This window comes from Gallinula chloropus (genome assembly GCF_964237585.1).
Source record: "Gallinula chloropus genome assembly, chromosome: 19".
NCBI lineage: Eukaryota > Metazoa > Chordata > Aves > Gruiformes > Rallidae > Gallinula > Gallinula chloropus.
This window is the reverse complement of record NC_140104.1, coordinates 5,643,400-5,662,088: the sequence shown is the minus strand read 5'-3', so window position 1 is coordinate 5,662,088 and position 18,689 is coordinate 5,643,400. Positions and strand designations below refer to the sequence as shown.

The following is an 18,689-nucleotide window of genomic DNA, read 5'->3' as shown; positions in this document are numbered from 1 at the left end:
CTCTAATTCTGTGCTGCCTTGATGTAATAATTGTCCACTAGATTATTTTTTTTCTCTTCATAACATTCAGTTCCCAGTTCTTTGTGCTGCCTAGTTACATGGTGGTTGAATTTGCTGATGTTGGAAGTTCTACTTCTGGCTCAACCTGCAGAGTCCTAAGTGTCTGTGGTTGCGCTGTAACAAACTGCCAGAATTCTGCTTATTTTTGCATGTGTTTTGCAGGGTTGTACCTTACTAGATGAGATTGAGTTTGTCCTTTTACTTCCCCGTGGCGTAACCAAACAAATAGTAAAGTTAAAGGAAGAATGTATTGAAATGAAGGGAATAAACATGGTGATGGCATAGAAAACTTGCGAATCACATTCAGCAAAATCAACCACGGTGAAATATATGGAAAGAAATTTCCAGGTGCTTTGTACAGTGGATTAAATTGTAGTTGGCTTGCGAGCCTTCAGAGTGCTGATATACAATTGACCCACAAAAGGCTCTTACATTGCAGGATTGGTGGTGTCATCTATAGCAGCCAGTTGCCTTGAACAACTCTTACTCCTACATAACTTTGGAGAAACTCTGCACATCATAACTCAAGCCCAGACGTTTTGGCTACATAAGGTTGGTTTTCTTTTGGTGGTTCAATAGAAACCAGTAGCAATGTGCTGATTTACACCAGCCAGGAACTTGGAGTGGTGATTTTAATGTTGTATCCAGTGGTGTTTGCCTGGAGGAGCTGTGGTAGAAAAATGAAATCCTCCAAACTGAGTTTGGATACAGACACAATACCAGGATTCCAGGTTCTCATGTTAGACAGAAGTTTACTTATGGCAACATTCACTGTTTCGGTTTATTTCCCTTAACTACTTCCAGCAATAACACTCAGCTCACTAAATAGACTGTAGTAAATAGGCATAGAGAAAGTCTGCAGTGGCTGTCCAAATAAATGTAGGAGGCTTCAAACAATCCATTACACTAAATTTACTTTAAAATGTAGTGTCTCTTGCCAAATAGTGTTTTTAAAATTGTTCTTGAGGAAAGCCACTTTGGTTCTTCAGAAGATGTTAGCAGCTTCCCCAATGAAAACACTTTTTCACCCTCTCAGAACTGGGCAGAAATTGATCTATTGAAATCAAATGCATAAATTATGCATGTAATACAACGTGCTTTGAAAAGATGAGTCTGATCAGAGCCTGATGGCAATTAAACTGAGTTCTGAAAGATCAGCTGTGTTTGAGAATCGTCAGAACTCTCGATGCGGATATGATATGTAGGCGTGCTAGCAGCACCTACTTATCAAATTAGAGAAATACTATTCATTTCTTACAGCTAAGCACTTGGATTCTCTCCTCAGAAGTATCTGGTGATGTTAGAGGTAATACTTTTATTCTTGTCACCAAGGATAATAAAAATGCCATGAAGCTTAGAAGCTTGTATATTTACAGCATTATGACAAGTAGAAGTCAGTAGTGTTTCAGACTGAAGCTAGACAGGAAAAGGCACCCAGCTCTTCGTGGCTACGTATTGCTGGTCCTCCAGGGCCAGCAGTGATGCTGTAGTCTAAACTCTTATTTTTTTCAATTCTTTATGATAAGAAAATAACATCCTCTGGTGCTAAATCCATATGCACAGTGATGCCTGATAGCAATGAGGCAATGAAAGATTTTCGCTGGGCTTTATATACCAACTGTGGGGTGTGGGAGTCCCTGCATGCAAGGGACCCAGGCCCACAAGTGGGAGAAGAGGTCTCCTGCTGACAGCTTTGAGCTTGAGCAGTAAAAGCTTGTGTTGTTGGCTTGCCTGCAACCTTTTGTATTTTGTCTTCTGTGATTGTTATTTGGTACCTGCAGCCCTTGTGTGTAGTGTCTGACTAGCCCATGTGCTGGAGTGTAGATGGGCTTCCTTGAGGAGTGGAGGGAGGAGGTCAGAGTCCTGTACAGAGTCTGGGGGTACTTAAAACTTTAATTTGCATAAACTACTTATTTTTCATTTCTGTTTAATCCACTTCCCAAGATTTAAAACAATCACATCTGATTTTTTTTCCTCCAATTACTTTTTAGTACTTAAGGAAAATTTAAAAATGCCTCAGTAAAATATGTGCCTTTCATAGCAAAGAATGCATTTCTGTTAAAGTCTTTCAAAGTGAGTCACAGAGATATTAAATGGGGAAGGAGAAATATAGATGTTTGTTTTATAGTTGGGGTTTGTTTGTTTGGAACTGAATAAGTCTGAAAATACTAGATAAAAACTGCAGATCAAATGAAAAGACTCCATAAGCATTCTCCAGATTGTTCATCAAAAAAACACCCAACTGACAACACTACAACAAGAAAATGTTCTTAATTAATGTCTTCAGTTGAAGGAAAGGCATTGTGGCTCTCCTAAATATATTATTAAATGTGTATTGTTTAGATAATAGGATGGGGAAAGACACTTGTGCTGAGTGCTGTGTCAGATTCGTCAGGGCATGTTTTAATTCTAGTTCACTTGCTGGATTTCACAGCGATTTGTCTGGGTATTGGGGTAATTTGGAGGGTTGAGTGAAGCCAGATAACTGTAATGAACTAATTTCGTGTCTTTGACTCATTCTGGCAAAAAAAAAGATGCTATTTATGGGGTGTTTTGTATTGTTAAGACTTCTGTTCCTCCTGTCTCTCAAACTTTCTCTGGGCCACTGTCTTTGTGCCATCACTAATAATTACATCAAATTAATTCAGCATAATTGAGTTAATTATTAGCACTGGAGGTTAAGAACATGGCTTCAATTGAACTGAAGCTTTTATCCCCCTTTTCCTGAAGTTTCACAAAATGTAAACAAATGGGAATTGTGGATGAAACCTAAGGCAGCTCCGTTACCATCAAGTGCTTTTGCCAGTTGAAGGACTGTACTGCCACATCCATTCTCTCAGAGGAAGGAGTGCTGTGGCTCAATCAACATCCAGTACTTTAGAAAAAGGAAATATTTTAATCACCCCAGAGCTGTGCAGTCAAAACCAGAAAGATAGAATAATCATTAATAAAAATTCAAATATGTAGAGAATATTGAATCAGATTTAGCTGACATACATCAAAAGAATTGAGGCATAGGTTCCAAAGAGTCAGAGAATAGCTTTTTGAATTAGGGATGCTGTTGTGAATCACTGTGTAAGACCTAATCAATGGCATTATTCCAATTAAGGTGGTTGCATGAGAATCAGAAGATACCGTTTCTATTCCCAGCTCTGCTATTGACTCATCGTGTGACTTTGCATAGGCTGCTTAATTTTCTGGAGCACAGTTTCTTTTCTCAGGTATTTTCCCTCTTAGATCCACGAGGCTGGAGTTGTCTCTTCCTACGTGTTTGTCCATGGTCTAGGCATGGTGCAGTGGGACAGTTCAATCACTTGGTGTCTCGATGTATTGCAGTGGATCTCTGCCCCAGGACACTAAGAACTCTACCTGTGCCAAGGGTGAAAGCAAGCTTTTACCTTTTGCACCAAAATTGTGATCCAGCTCTTGCTTTCTGCAACATGCTGTGGGTTGGGTTTAATCTACTGTAGCATAAGCTCTGAGCTGGACACTCACATCGAAAGTTTTGGCTTGAACTCGACAGATACTAAAACATTCCCCCTTTCCCCCCAACTCCAACTTCATTGCAGCCAGAGCTATAAATTAGTTACTTCATATAGTTGGTGCGTTGAGTGTGATCAGTTAAAAGCAGTCTCTGTAACTCTGAAAACAAATGTCCTGTGGAGTTCTAGAGAGTGTTTTTCATGTACATTGTTCTGGCTCCCTGACAAAAATAGCGAAAAGGCAGTAGGGGAAGTGAAAATTTGAAAAACTCATGGCCTAGTTGTAGGATTTTTCTTACTCTGGCAACAGGATATCCAGGATCTATAAGAAATAGAAATCTGTAAGAATTTTTTGAGTACATTTGGGGTTTTTTATAATGACTTTAACTGATATTAACTTAAATCCAGGTGGTGATGGGGAGGAGGAGGGAAGTCATACTGCTGACATGGAAATACTCAACATAGACTTTCTCATCTTATCAAAACTACAGCTATGACTTTGCTATGGAAATAAATGGCAAACAGCTTCCTTCTACCCTGGGGTGAACAGTGCCCCCTTGGCACTGCAGGGACAACTGTGGGCCTGGAAGGTCACATCCTGTGCTGGAAATGGCTGCAGGCTTGTTAAAGTCAGCAGAACTGTGCTGGCCTGTTGATACTCTTAGAAATCTGATCAATCAGTAGACTTCCAATCCTGCTCAGAGTGTACCAAACTGGCCTTGTCCAGCGCAGAGCTGCTGGATTCCTTTGGGAACACTGTGCTCAGTCAGAACAGGGGAAGCAACAAGGACTGAGCTGATGCAGGCAATGACACAGTTAGTCCTGTGCTCAGGCAGTGTGTAGGCCTGCAATTTAAATGCATTATGCTAGCTAACATCTGCCATCACTGTGTCAGCTCTAGTTTTAATTACTTCCCTCTTTTAATTGGGTCAAAGCATGAGGCGCTGGAATCAATTAAGTAGCCTTTCTGGAGCCAGGTACCAATTTCCTGGGTGATGGAGTTCCTTCAGTCTTTTGCTTTTCATCTCAAAAGAATATCTTATAACTTTCTAAAATAAGTGTCCTATAACACGTAGAAGAGAATGGTCACTGAAAGGGGAGCATATCACTCTCTTGCCATCCAAAGCATGGAGAACCTGCAAGTCTGATACCGCAGCTGGCTGTGTGAGGAGCTCTCTCTTGTGGCACCTTACTGCAGGCAGCACCGGTCTTTAAGGGATAAGGGTCCTTTCTCAAAAAATAGTTGCTGGACTAGGAACTCTTCCTTTGCAATACGCTAGCCAGACTTGGTTTTTCCTATGGAACAGGTTCCCTTTGAGCTAGGCTAGGCTGTGGAGAGTAACAGTAGTGTTTTGGGAAAAGCTTGATATATGGCTTTAAGATCTCAGAAACGCTCCAAAGATGCGGTGGGCATCTGCCCACATGATTAGCTGTTGGTATGGTAACAATCCCTGATTAGTGAACTGTACAAGTTAAAATCCTCCTTAAGAGGCTAAAGGCTCCTAGACTTAAATGTTCTGTAATACTGCTGCTTATAAATGTTTCTCCCATGAGCAGGCATGTATTTCGCTGGAGATGTGCTGAGCCAAATTCATCCGTGGGATAATTGCACTACGGACAAGGTTTATGCAAGGGAAGGTTTTGGCTCCAGTTTTTACCTGGCTTTAGGGCAAATGATGGAAAGATGCTAAACTTCAGGAAGTGTGGCTTGGAAATAACAGACAGCAACTGGTTCTTGATGCTGCTGTACAGGATAATGTAAATTGGGAGGGACAGCTACAGGGCATGCTGCAGATACCAGGGCATTGCACAAGTACCACCGTCACTAGCCCAGGGATTATGTGTGTATAGTTAGGGCTGCGGTAGGTCAGGAAGATGAGAGGTTGTGCTGGAAAGCCCTGTTACACTGCACGTTTGGTTCCCTTGTAGGCTGGATATGCTGTTTGCACTAAAGAAGTGTTAGGAGGTGTTTGTTAGGCGTTATTGATTTAATGAACCCCTTTTTTAATATTTAGTCAGTAGTGTGGTCACACTGACTTCTTTTGCTGCTTTTAAAACCTGACTCTGCCTTCTCATGGCTTTGTCCTTCTGTTGAACTTTCGTACCTTTACCTTCCTAAATAAAGCCCTTTCTGCACTAAGCAGTAGCTGCTGGTTTGAATTATGTGCCTCTACTGTCTTGCCTTTGAAAAATAATGTTGGATTGCTTGAGCAATATATGCCTATCTTAAAGCATAATGGTAAAGTAAACTTTAGCCAGGTTCAGTCCTTCCTGAGCTGAGTTAGGAGCTGTGATGAGAACCTTAGAAAACGTACTGACTCTGGAGGACCTGCTGTAAGGTACTTCTTCCTGTGCTTTTGTGACCCACCTTTCATAGAATTAGTATTTTCATTAATCAAAGCCAGCATGCTTGAACTGTCATACCTTGTGCTGCTAACTGGGTATCCATCCTCTAAGAAAATCTGTGGTAACTTATATTATGCCCAAATGAACTTTCTTTTTAAAAAAGGGACCAGTGAACAGACAGTTTTGTTTTAAAGGCACCAGGATAACTCAATTCATAAGTACTCATTCTACTCAATGTGTAGAGACGTTTGAATTGCACCTAAACCAGGTGTTATGCCCCTATTGCTGCCTTGGCATTTAGTGAGCATGCTCCAAAGAATATCACTGTAATTAGTCTGGGCATTTTTATTAATTATCCAGCGCAGGGTGATCTGGTGTCAGGGTGTGCACCACTGGTGCTACAGCACTGAAAATGGCGCAGGCTGTGTGCTGGGTTTGATGTGCAGCAAAGCTCTGCTTTGTGATATGGAGTGTGAGATAAAACATGTGCCCTGGGGCACTGTTCATTTATGTAAGCAGTCGTCAGCATGACAAGAATTGGATGTCTTTTTAAGGCCAAACCTAGAAGTTTTGTGCCTTTTCATAATCCCGGTGATCATACCTGCCTTTGGTTTTCCGTTACCATGCAGTATGCTTTCAACTTTCACTCAGCCCCTAACAAAAACACGTTATAGGGCTGATTTCCAGTTGCCTTAGTTGTTTTACACTGAATCAGCAGTAAAGGGTTCATAAAGCAAGTACAAATAGGGATCAAATGTAGATTATATTTTATAAGAAAACCGTGCTGCTCAGAGCCTGAAATTGCGGTTCCCCTACACCCTGCTGAGCATCCTGGGCTACCTGGGGTGCTCGGCTCCTTGTCCAGCACCTGCCCGTGGCCGGAGGAGCTGGGTCCAGAAGGATGGCTGGGTCATAGAGTTTAATGATGTGCTGTTAAACCTGATGCAGGGAGCTGCGTTGGGACTCGCAGGGCTGGGCTGGCAGGCCCTGGGCTGGGGAAGGTGCTTTGTTGCAGGCTTCCAGTGGCAGCTGAGGGCTGGATGGGGTGCTGTGAGAGTGGCAGCCTTGGTCTTTTTCTTTCTTTTTGGTTAAGAATGTGGAGGTACTAAATAAAGTGGAGCTTTATTCCACTTTCAGAGGTAATGTTGCTTTTTAATTCCTAGTTCCCTTGTTTAAGCTGCCTGGGAGCTGATGCTCAGTATGGCCAGTAGTTTTGCCAGGACTATTCGATGCTGGGTGCAGCTCCCTGTGGCATAGGTACAACCTGCTCTCCCAATTGTTTGTGTAAAGTTCAGTTGTATTAAGGCACAACTTTGGACCCCACTCATTCTGAAATGTACCACAATCCCTCCAATTGCCACATGTAGTGCTCTAGCAGTCTTTGTCATCCTCAAGGTTTACCAGTTATAGTATTTTACTTGCGTGGAGGTAGCTGCTGATAGTGTTGAATAGCAGCGAGCCTAATACTGGTACACAGCTCTGAGACCTGTCGTGTAGCTAGTCCTTAATCTCCTATATGCTTGGGTAATGGATACAAAGCTGAGGTTATGCTGCAGGACTGTGTCCCTAAAGTGTGCTGCTGCTGTGCTGTCATTTGACACTGCTGCCCTGCCTCACGCATCAGGCGGAGAGGGACAGAAATAGAAGTGAACAGGACAAGGCTGGCTATCAGCATTCGTGCAGTTGGGCTTTACAGATCATATTTAGAAAGGACAAAATCCACAACAATGGCAGACCACAGCTCATCAGAAGTGATCACATCAAAACAGCAGATCTTAACAAAAGCCCAGCGTGCTGGAGAGATGTGTTTGTTAGCAAGGGACTTCAGCATTGTGCATGCTCACCCACACACGAATGGGAGATCTGCAGGGCAGGCCATTGCCCAGGGCTGCGAAAGAGTCAGTAGCTCTATGAGCCAATGTGACTTGGTAGGGGCAGGCAGGGGCTGGTTTGCCTGGGGCAGCAGGACCACAGTGCACCCTTCATCACCGCAAACCAGGCCCTCCCCTGTGACCTACTAGGGAATAAAGGAAACACACTGCGGTGCACTAACCAGAGAAGGCGGGCAGTTCGCTGAAACTGGAGAGGTCTGCTGCTCACTGCAGGAAGTTGTAAGTGTATTTAGTAAGTCAGAGCCCAAAGTTCTACGCCTTTCCTGTACTTACCAGCTGGGAACCTGGGAGACCTGAAAGGGAGGGCTGAGCTAGCCAACCACTCAGGCAAAGGAGTAAGAATCCTTTGAGCTGCAGCAGTCCATTTGGGTGTCTTCCTGGACTGATGTCAAAACATGGACCAAGATGTTTTGTGGTTAGAGAGGTTTCAAGAGCCTTCCAATTTAATTCTTATTTTGGCAGTTTGATTATTACTTTGCAGCAAATGCTACCATCTCATTTTGCACAAGCACCACTTTTGGAATCTGTACTTATACTAATAAAAGCAGGTCCAGTGAAGGCAGCATGAGTCAGGTTACAGAACTTGGCTATGAATTGTTAATAGTTATTTCACTACTGATTGCTGTCTTTTCTTTGCAGAGTTTGTTTTGCACACTTAGATTTACGTTTTCAAGGAGGACAATTAATTTTGGCACCTTAGGTAAGATAACTATATAAGATATCCCAAATTCAACAGCAAATTCCCAAGTTACCTTAAATCACTCATCAGTAGTTTCTCTGATCAGGTGGCCTGTAGTAGACCCCTATCACCAGCTGCTCTTTATTAGCCCCATCCCTAATTCTGACCCACAGGCTTTCAACCTGCTCCTGGCCACTTCTCAGAGAGAGCTCCTCACAGTCTATCCACTTTTTAACATAGAGGGCAACTCCGCCACCCTTCCTTCCTAGCCTATCCCTTCTAAAAAGGTGATACCCTTCTACAGGGGTATTCCAGCTGTGGGAATCATCCCACCATGTTTCCGTGATTGCAACTAGATCATAATTTTCCAGTGACATCACGGTTTCCAGTTCCTCCTGCTTATTACCCATGCTGTGTGTGTTCATGTAAAGACACTTCAGCTGGGCTTTCTGACTCAATACCTTTTGTGAGGAGCCCTCCCCCAAACCTCTGGGAGGAATCTGAAGTTTTTCCCCACTGCCTCCTAAAGGGACACTAAAAGGTTCCGGAAGAGGGGTCAGCAATACTACCTCCTCTGAGGAGTCCCCAGAAGTTCCTATGGGACACTTTAGCAGTATTTCCCTACAGTCTTGTAGAATTTCAGCATCCCCAAGCCCTTCTCTATCTTGTTGAATTTCACCGTCTTCACACTTTGAATCTAGTATAAAGCTAGAGGCTACTTGCTCTACCCTAGCAAGCCTCACTATATCCCCTCCCCCCTTCCTAATTAGTTTAAAGCCCTGTCAATGAGGCCTGCCAGCTCTTGAGCTAGGATTCTTGTCCCTCTTGGAGACAGGTGGCACCCATCCACTGCTATCAGGCCAAGCCCGTGATTGAAAAACCCGAAGTTCATAAGGCAGCACCAGCCCCTCAGCCAGCTATCTAACACCTCTGTTTTCCTGGCCCACTTTGTGTTCTTCGCTGCCCCAAATGGGACAGAAGAAAACACCACTTGCATTCCCCCTCCCTCAATCAGCCTCCCTAAACCCCTGATGTCTCTTTTGATACTTCTCAGACTTCTTTGAGAGATACCATCACTGTCTGCGTGAACAACAAGTAATGGGTAGTAAGCAGAGGGACGAACCAGATCCGGAAGTTTTCTAGTTATGTCCTTGATCCATGCCCCAGGCAGGCAGCACACTGACCTATGGGTAGGATCTGGCCTGCATATGGGGCCCTCTGTTCCCTTGAGAAGAGAATCCTCAACCAAAATAACCATTCTGTCTGTCCTAGTGGAGTCAGTCATGAGGCGTGGAGTTGACTTCCTCACTCTTGGCCTCCTATTAGGGGGATTGTCCCACACCTTTCCATTTGCCTCCTCTTCAACTCCCAGCACCTCAAACCTATTGCTTAGAGGGACCTGAGGAACCAAGGTAGGCAGGGAGGAGGTTTTCCCACGGCGCCGAGCTGGGACTATCTTCAACGTTCTCCATCTTTCTGGTCACTGACTTTTCCCCATTCTGCCTGATAGGGCTGGAGATCCATGCTTTTTTGGGGAAAATTTCACTGGTGACTTTCTCTCTGGCATGCCAGCGAGTTGCTCCACCAATCAATTTCCCTCTCACACTCCCTAATGCTTCTCAGTCTTTCCACCCCTTCTTTGAGATCTGCCCCCCTGCTAAGCAGATCTTCCACCTGCTCACACCTCACCTGTGTTAGGTGGGCAGCGACATGTCGCTCAATTTTAATTTGCAGAATTAATTCTGTACTTCTCCGTGATTTTTATGATGGAGTCCACACACAGCCTACTATCACCCAGGGAGATGGTTTGGGTTTTGGTTTGTCTTCTTTAATTGAGGAGTTTATTCTTGAACATGTAGTGCGATCAGCTCATAACAGACAGTCTGGAGCAAGAGCCCAGAGCCAGCTGCAACCTCTTGTACCAGCTTTTGCATCCCAGAGGTACCTTCAGTAACACAGAGACAACCCTAAAAAAAATAGTATTGAACGCTTCTATCTCTCCATTTCGAGCTTCTTTTCCCTCCAGCTTCTGTTTTGTGTGGCTGGCTTTGTGTGGGATGGCAGCGGTCAATGGCGATGCTTCCCCAGCAGAGAACCTGATTGTACAGATAAATTTATGGCAGATGGGTCAGTGCTCAGAGTGCTGAGGCAGTCTGTGGGAGCCCAGCGCCATCCTGCTGAATACTCTTTAGTGGTTGGTATTCAGCAGCTTAGGAGCTTTGTTGCCCTGTGGCAGTGAGTGCTGTTCCAGGTTAGTTTTGCATTGGCGTTGTGGCCAAATCCAGGGAGTGGAATCCCAGCCTTAGTTACTCGCTGTTAAAAAGGAATGCAGTGCTACTGCACTACTTTACTAGGACACTGTAAAATCAATACCTTAAAGATCACAAGGTATGACTAGGATAAGGAATCACAGATTCCTGAGTTAGACTTCTAAAGATGTAACGCTTTGAAGCAGTAAGAAAACACATCTGCAGTGTGCATGTTGGGGGGAGAGGGAGCCAGCCTGTAAACAGCTCAGGTAACTCTTGCAGCCCTTTAATTAACGCTTCTAGTCTCTGAAGCCCAGCTTTGGCTGCTTAACTGGTCTGGGGGGACTGAGATCCTAACTGTGGCACCACGGGGATTTGCTTGAAAAGCAGTCACAACGGGAAAAAAATATCCGAGAGCAGCAGCACCGTGTCGGTATTGTCATGGGTTCGGCTGAGCACTGGGTCAGTTGGCAAACTTGCTAATGGGGATTGCAAGATTAATTGGCTTTGGTCAGCCTTTGCTGCACTATCTGAATATCATTATCAGGAATGTAAACGATTATGCAATGCAGAGAAATGCCACAATAGTCTCAGTGTCTCCATTTATACTTGTCTCTCTTTAAACGGGGCTTTATCTAAATGCAAATGTGATTTCAGCCTTCTGATTAGGACATTATACAGTCATCCATTCCCGAAAAGCACAATTAACAGATTATTTTATTTCTGACTCAACAGTTCTTGGTTTAGATAGTTGGGTTGTTGTGCTATGCATGATATTTAAGTTATCAGAAGGAGATTTACATTATTAGTCAGATTTTGTGAGGTCGAGGGTTTTTTCTTGGCAGATAAAATTGGTAACATTTGTGGGATTTGAGGGGGATGCTTTTAGAACAAAGGCAATAGTGTAGAGTCTTACTATGTTTCATTGTCCTTTTTGTTCAGGGGGAAGATTATCAGTAGTAACTACGCACATTCTCCAGTGCCATGGTGTGTACAAGTGCAGAGTTTAGCCTTACCTGTTTCCAAGCTTTATTCACTGTTGAGTTGTACTTGTACAGCGCCCCAGTACCTTCACCTTGTAGTGGGTCAGGTCATGAGATTATTTCTGATTATACAGCCTTTTACCAAAATAGATGTCAAGTTTTCACTGGGAATGACAATGCAAACACTGGAGTTAGTGCTTAGAAAAATACAGCTCCTTGGTGATAACCTTCCTTGTGAAATGTACCCACGTCACAGCATTTGTAGCTTTTTTGCAGCTATGAGTCTATGACAGAGCTGAGGAGATTTCCTTTTATTCTTTTACTCTGCGAGCCTTGTACAGTGTATATTTGATAATTAGACCTGGGGAATACTTAAAATCTATTAGGAAGCCCAATGTTTGTGGAAGGTAAAGGATTTTTTTGTCTTAAATTTGTCAGTGTAAATGTATGTTGCATGATGTGGATTCAGCAGCTCATCACTTTCCTATGAAAAATTACTGCAGTGGAAAATTCCTAATTATCTGTAGTGAAACAACATTTTCAATTCCATTGATCAGTTTAATCCTTCCATGTTTACGTGACTGGTGTCTTGCTTTCCTCCTTGCTTAGTTTCTTTATGCTGAAGCAAGCTGTTCTGTACATTCCAAACACATGAGGGATCTTGGCTTTTGTGACAGCAAATCTATTGCACCACTTAGGTTTAATTAGACCACAATGACATATGATGAGTTTACACATCAAAGCCTGGAAACAACTCAACAAATGGGCTCTAGTCCCAAAGTATATTTTGGGATCTGTATTGAATTGGGATGTTTCAATGTATTTCATGATAATATGTGAAATACAGGGTCAGCTTCTTAGGGACACTGGCACTGTATTTACTAGCTAAGGATCTAGCTCCCAAAAAAATCTATGTGTGAAGGTAAATTTAAATTCAGAGTCACTTGAATCCAGCTGCATCTTCTAGGTTGCTGTACTGAATGATAAAAACCCATGTTCACGTAGGCTCGGTAACTAACAAGTTGAATCCTGTGCCCAGTTCAGAGAGCTGAGTGTAGATACAGGGCATATAGTGATCTGCCACGCAGTGGAGTGAGGGCTTAGCATACGTCTTACACAGCCTCTATGTTCTGACCACTCGTAGCACCACTTACGTGTGGGTATGTTGCAGTAAGTGATTACAGTGTCCATCACTGTAGAGCTTCATTTCTTGTTTTGAGAAGTAGAATTTACTACTGCAGCAGTTTTTTCCTTCCATGAATGCTTTGTACTAAGTAAGGGAATTTTGTTGTTTCAGATACTTTTTTTTTTTCGTAATTATTATTATCTTACTTCAGGAAAGCTTAATTTGTGAATACAGTATCTAGATCCTGACTTTGCCCACACTCAGGGTTATGGAATGAGCCCACTTTTGTCATCTTGTTGTTAATCTACATTTGTGCATATTACATGAAAGATAAAAAATGCAAAAAATGATGGCAATGGGGAAAGAAATTTAAGCTGGGCCTTTTATAGAGTTTGTTCCTTACTCTGAAGTACCCACTTTTCCCGAGGTTATTGGCGTGCTGTAGTGTTTGGAGATGCTGTATGCACAGAAGACAGCCAGGATGCTAGGGTCTGCTTTTGGGCTGCCTGGGGAGGTGTCAGGCCAGGTATGTCTTTCAGTCCTGGCTCCTTTGGCTTGGGAGCTCTTGCTGGATGTTTGGCATGTTTTGAAGTGAGTGCTGCAGCGGCCGAGAAAAGCACCTAGAGAGCTAGTTGGAGTGTTGCCTGTATCCTGGCAAATGAAAGCCCTCAGAGCCAGGATGATCCCTCAGCTCACTGCAGTCATCACATCAGCTCATGTGATAGTAACCCTGGTAGGTACTTCCCTAAGGCAGTCATCTTTTCCCTTGGGGGCTAGAAAAGCCTTTTCCAAAGTGTCATCAGAGCCTTTCTCAGGGGCTTCCGTAACAGCCATCAGCTGTAATTCACAGTGTTTCTGCAGGTCCTTAAAAAAATAGAGTTATAAAACTTGCCTGTTGCTACCAGCAAAGCAGGTGGTGAGCTATATTGTGTGCTCTATTAGGCTACACAAAAACAGGCTCCTATTACTGTCACCTCCTCCCCATTCCCATCCCACCTGTTTGGCTCATCTGCCTTGTTCTGCCTCATCTCATGCCTTGTCACTAGCCTGCCTTGGAAACTCTTTGCAGCAGAAACTTTTTCATTGGTGATGTCTGTATATATAGTACCTGCCAGGGCAGAGCCTGAGTCCCCAACCGAAGAGTTTGGGCACAGTGCCGGTGCAGATAATAGCACTAATATCGCCCTTTCTCACACATTTCCTGTCGCCAAGCAGCTCTGCCACAGAACAGCTCCCTCTACTTTACACAGCGAGAGCTTTGACAAAAGATAGCATGACAAAAATCAATATATAGCATAGATTTTACCCAATCCTTCAGTAATGAACAGGGGAAAACCTAGTACTGTGAGGTGCTCAGGTATGACACTGCTGTGGTTTCGTGCCATGAGCGATGTTTTGGAGGCCCCATGGCTCAAGAATAAGACACGCTGGTTTTGTCATAGAGTTCTTTACTTTTCTTCCCATAGAAGAATCATACTTTTTATGCCTAAAATATTACAGAGTTCCAGTGATCTCTGCTACTGTAAATCAGCATAGCTCTAGTTAGCACTACAGAGGGATGCTTATTTATATCTACTGAGATGGAGTCTTGTTTTAATGAAAATAGAGATTGCACCAGCGCATGTCTCCTTGTTGACAGGCACTTCCTAGGTGCACAGAGAGGAGGTTCTCTCACTAGTCTGTGCGAAGATGCAGCCTAGGCATGTGATATCTGTGGTGTTCTGTTCTGAAATAAATTTGAGCAAAGGACTCAAATTACTTAAGAAAAAAGAAAAACAATATTCCAAATGATGAGTAAGTATCATAACGGGTTCTAAAATAATGCCATACACCTACTTCATTATTCAGTTACTTATTATCTGCATTCTTAAGAGTAATGATGTAAAAGTGCATTTTTCCAAATGTTAATTTAGTTCTCTGCAGATGGCAACCATCTGTTAAATGACAAGTCATTTACAGTGTTTGATTAGCACTTTCTATAGCTGGGATGGACTTATTGTTACAATGTGTAAGTGTAGTTGTGGAGGTGAAACTCTGTAGGTTTGTTCTTTTCCCGTTGCTGTTACAAAAAAAAAAGCAAAAGCAAATTTCAAACCTTTCACTATTTCCGCCTGTCTCCTGTATTTGTAGATGTTACTGCAAGGTAAAGCCTGACATCTGGTCACAAGGTGTCTTTCAGAGATTGGCAATGCAAGAAAATACTGTTAAATTCCACCACCACTTGTAGCAATTCTGTGATGTCCCCATGGGGACGGACTCTGACTGGGGCTCAAGGAGAGCACTGGAAGCTTGCATCAATCTAAGGGTCATGGTTTATCAAGTAGAAAACTCAGGACTGTGATGCTGCAGCTTATGCTGTCCGTGTTTCTGTAAACTAGAAAAAAAAAAAAGTAATACTGTGATACACCTTAACAGTGCCATTATAAGGTGGTGGTCTTGCATGAACCACACACTTGTGTATTTTGATACCTCAGGCAACGACAACTAATCCCCATCTGTCCATAAACTGAGTTCCCATTCATTTCCTATTGTGTTTTTCTTTAAGTTACACTGCTAAACCTTCATTTGCTAGCCCTGTTTTCATGGCTGAACAATGACAGTTTTATTTCAGTGTTTTTAATAACAGTAACTAAGTATTTCGACTTGTTTGCGTTGAACAGCCGAGCAGCCTGGTAATGGCCCCACTACCGAATGCTGAACTGGTTCAGAACGCGTTGCAGTTGTATCGCTACCTGCTTCGGTGCTGCAAGCAGCTGCCTGAAGAGAATATCCGTCAGCATTACAGACACGCTGTCAGGCAGGTGAGAGTCACATTGCCTTCCTGTTGGTGGGATTCGCTGTAGTGGGCTGCTTTGGTTTTGTTTTTCTCCTCTTACAGTTTGGACCAACTTAAAAAATATTCTTCTGCAAGCTTGAAATACTAGTGGTTTTGAAGGATTATACTGAGAGTGTGTGTAGGAGCCTTTCTTTTGGTCTGCTTTGAATCTGAAACATTCTGTTCTCCTTCACTTTCATGGCTAGTTCTTACTCACCTAATCACATCTTTTAGGGTGACTTACTGGTTGCTTGTTGGTCATTTATATATATATCCTGCCCCCAACTGGGTAAATCTCATCTGATTGTTCAAATTGTAGTATTCCCATGCCTGTAGTTTTAACATACCAGCCAATTTCAACTGTCCTGAATTGCAGTTCTCTGATGGTTTTTACTGGTGATGCATGAAAGGAGTAAAAAAATCTTACTGTGAAATTACATTTGACCAGACCTGTTGTGGAAATAGCCCAGTGAGGTGCCACAATGCATGTTCTGACCTTTTCAGATCAATAGTCTGTTTGCATCAAATATATTCTTTGAGATTTAGAGGTGATCCTTATTTTGGCAACTGTTGGGTAGTGAGTGTAACGCTTCAAATGTTGCAGAGTTTCAAAGTTCATGCAGATGAAGACGATCCTGAGCGAATCCAGCAGATTATTAAGAGAGCCATTGAAGACGCTGACTGGGTCATGAACAAAGTAAGTGCATCAGCTTGCCAAAGTTTTGCACTCAGATTACAGAAGACAACATAGGAGAGCAATTTGGGAACAGCAAACTGTTCTGTTGTTCTGGAGGTTGAAGGAAATACAACTACCCAGTAGGGATTTATGATTATGATAGTTGTAGTTTTAAAATTCTTCTTTGTCAATACAAACTGAAGTGTATTTTTTAGAACCAATGATGCTTTCAGTTGGTCTCTGTATAAAACTTTGTTTCCATGAAGAATGATATTAGATTTCATCAGTGATGACTAGTAAACTCTATTACAGAGAAAAAAAAATACAGTTATTTGGAGGTCAGTTTGTTGGTATGCATCAGTTGCTTTTCTTACAGGAATCTACCCTCTGTTTAGTCAGTTTACATAAACTCCCAGAGCAATTCAGGGTTAGACAGCAAAATATGGTTTACTTGTGCAGTAGTTGTCACCCATCTCTCTGCTGTCGTCGCACTGAAAGACACCACTCAAACTGTTTACTTGCATGAAAGAATGAAGATTGTTTACCACTAGAGAGCTGAGAATCACCTAGACTTCCTGGGATTTAAATCTGGTTGGGACCGTGATGCATTAACATGGATTTCTCAGAGTATGGTAAAACAAGTCAAAAGTTCAGCTTGCTCTAAATATCTGTGATTTAATTTACTAAATGACTGTTAAGTCCTTCTCTCTGCCAGTCCATGAAATCCAAATGAGAACTGTTACAGGAGAAAGCACAGATTACTCATAGATTATAAAATTATGGCAGTAGCCAAATCCCAGCAGTTACAGCCTAGTAAATAGCTGTCTGTGCCTGAATCTGATTTTACTCTCCTTACAATTATGAAAAGCCACATTCTGATTCTGCTACAGAGGACTGTAGTCTGCTTCTTTGGAAAGCTGGTAATTGGACTGTGTGAGAGGAGGATTGGATTCATAGTGCCTGCCAAGAAGCATCATTTTCTACTGTAAAGGGAAAGCCTATCAAATTTCAATCTAACTTAAAGGAAGCAGATAATTTTGTGTAGATCACGCAGAGGGTTGTAAATCCTTGTCAGAATGAACTGTTGCCTTTTGTTACGTGCTCATCCCCACAAGTAATTGTTTCTTTTTTCTTTATTTAGTATAATAAACAGAAGTAGAAGAGGAATGATGAAGACAAGAATGTCGCTGGTAAACATCCTTAGAGCACTTGCAGTCAAGCCCAGTGCTATATTACTGTTATTGCCTGGAATTTTCTCTTAGATAATACAGTAATATCTCATTAGGATGGCATGAAGCTAAATTATTATTTCTGAAGCTATTTGAGTCCGTAAATTAAAAGACACAGTCTAGGTTCAAAGCATTGCCTTGCATTATCACAAACTTTAGCTTAAAGCCCAAAGTTCTCTAAGATTTGAGTAACACAGGGAGATTCTCAAGAAATCTTACTGAGAATAAAAATGTCGTTAGCAAATAATTACTAGTGCCCTGTCTGTTCATACCTGATGAATTACAGTGTCCGTACAGAGTTAAGGTCGTCACAAATTTTGCAACATATAATAAATGTCCTTTAAAAATGAGAGTCCCATGTCCTTTTTTAAAATACTCTTTTCACTTTCTTATTAGACTTTCATCGGGGGAAACTCCCTAGAAATACTAGCTATCTTAAATAAAATTAATTTAGAGATAAAAAGTTTCCTTTTGAAACATCTTTGCTTCTAGCTGTACTTGGAGCTTTCTGCCTCGAGGTGGCAGTGCCTGCTGCGGTGCCTGTCTGAAATCCCCGGCATTTGGGGCTTGGATTTGTTTTTAACTGTTTCCAAATTGTTCCGCTTTCTCACCTGCCAAAATAGAACTCCAGTGCTAAAGCAGATCTCTTTCAGGCACCAGATTTTCTTTCTTTCATTCAGCCGTGAAAGAAATAGAAAGAAAATCCGAGCACAGAGTAGTTGAAGAATTTGAAAAGCACTGTAAAAGAATTGGGCTGTAGGTGAATGTTTAATACCATACAGTTATTAAATCAATGTTTCCTTTGTGTCTGCCCACCCTAAACCTTTCTCTTCTAGAATCCCTGCCCTCTTCTGTCCTCTGCTATCACCACTGTTGTTCCTCTCTCCCCTTCTGCATCTCACATCACCTTATACACCTTCAAGTTCTGTTGTTCCACACATTCCTTAATTCTCCTCTCTCTCATCTCGTCTCTCTACCCCACTTCTTTCTCCTCCTCAAATCCTTCTCTAATAGGTGCATCTGAAGATACTTGGCTTTTTATGCTGGGGTCATCCTTCTGCATAATTTCAGAGAGAGCATGAAGGTAATAGTTTCTCGACAAAATAGGAGTAAGGTTTTTCTGTGAGGAAAACCACTTGTCTTCTGACTTAA

The 18,689-nt window shown here is 42.3% G+C and overlaps 1 protein-coding gene across 2 annotated transcripts in view; it reads left to right on the top strand.

Moving 5' to 3' along the window:
- Nucleotides 1-17,869, top strand: part of LYRM9 (LYR motif containing 9) — a 37,051-nt gene extending 19,182 nt beyond the window's left edge. The window contains exons 1-4 of one of the 2 annotated variants that reach the window (XM_084273268.1): nt 491-612; nt 15,478-15,618; nt 16,237-16,329; nt 17,450-17,869. In XM_084273268.1, the coding sequence (XP_084129394.1) occupies nt 15,493-15,618; nt 16,237-16,329; nt 17,450-17,467 (237 nt within the window). In that variant the 5' untranslated portion in view covers nt 491-612; nt 15,478-15,492 and the 3' untranslated portion in view covers nt 17,468-17,869. Of the gene's footprint in view, nt 1-490; nt 613-15,477; nt 15,619-16,236; nt 16,330-17,449 lie in introns of those variants that run through there. The other variant, XM_084273267.1, reaches the window with a different exon arrangement.
- Nucleotides 17,870-18,689: the final 820 nt, after the last annotated feature.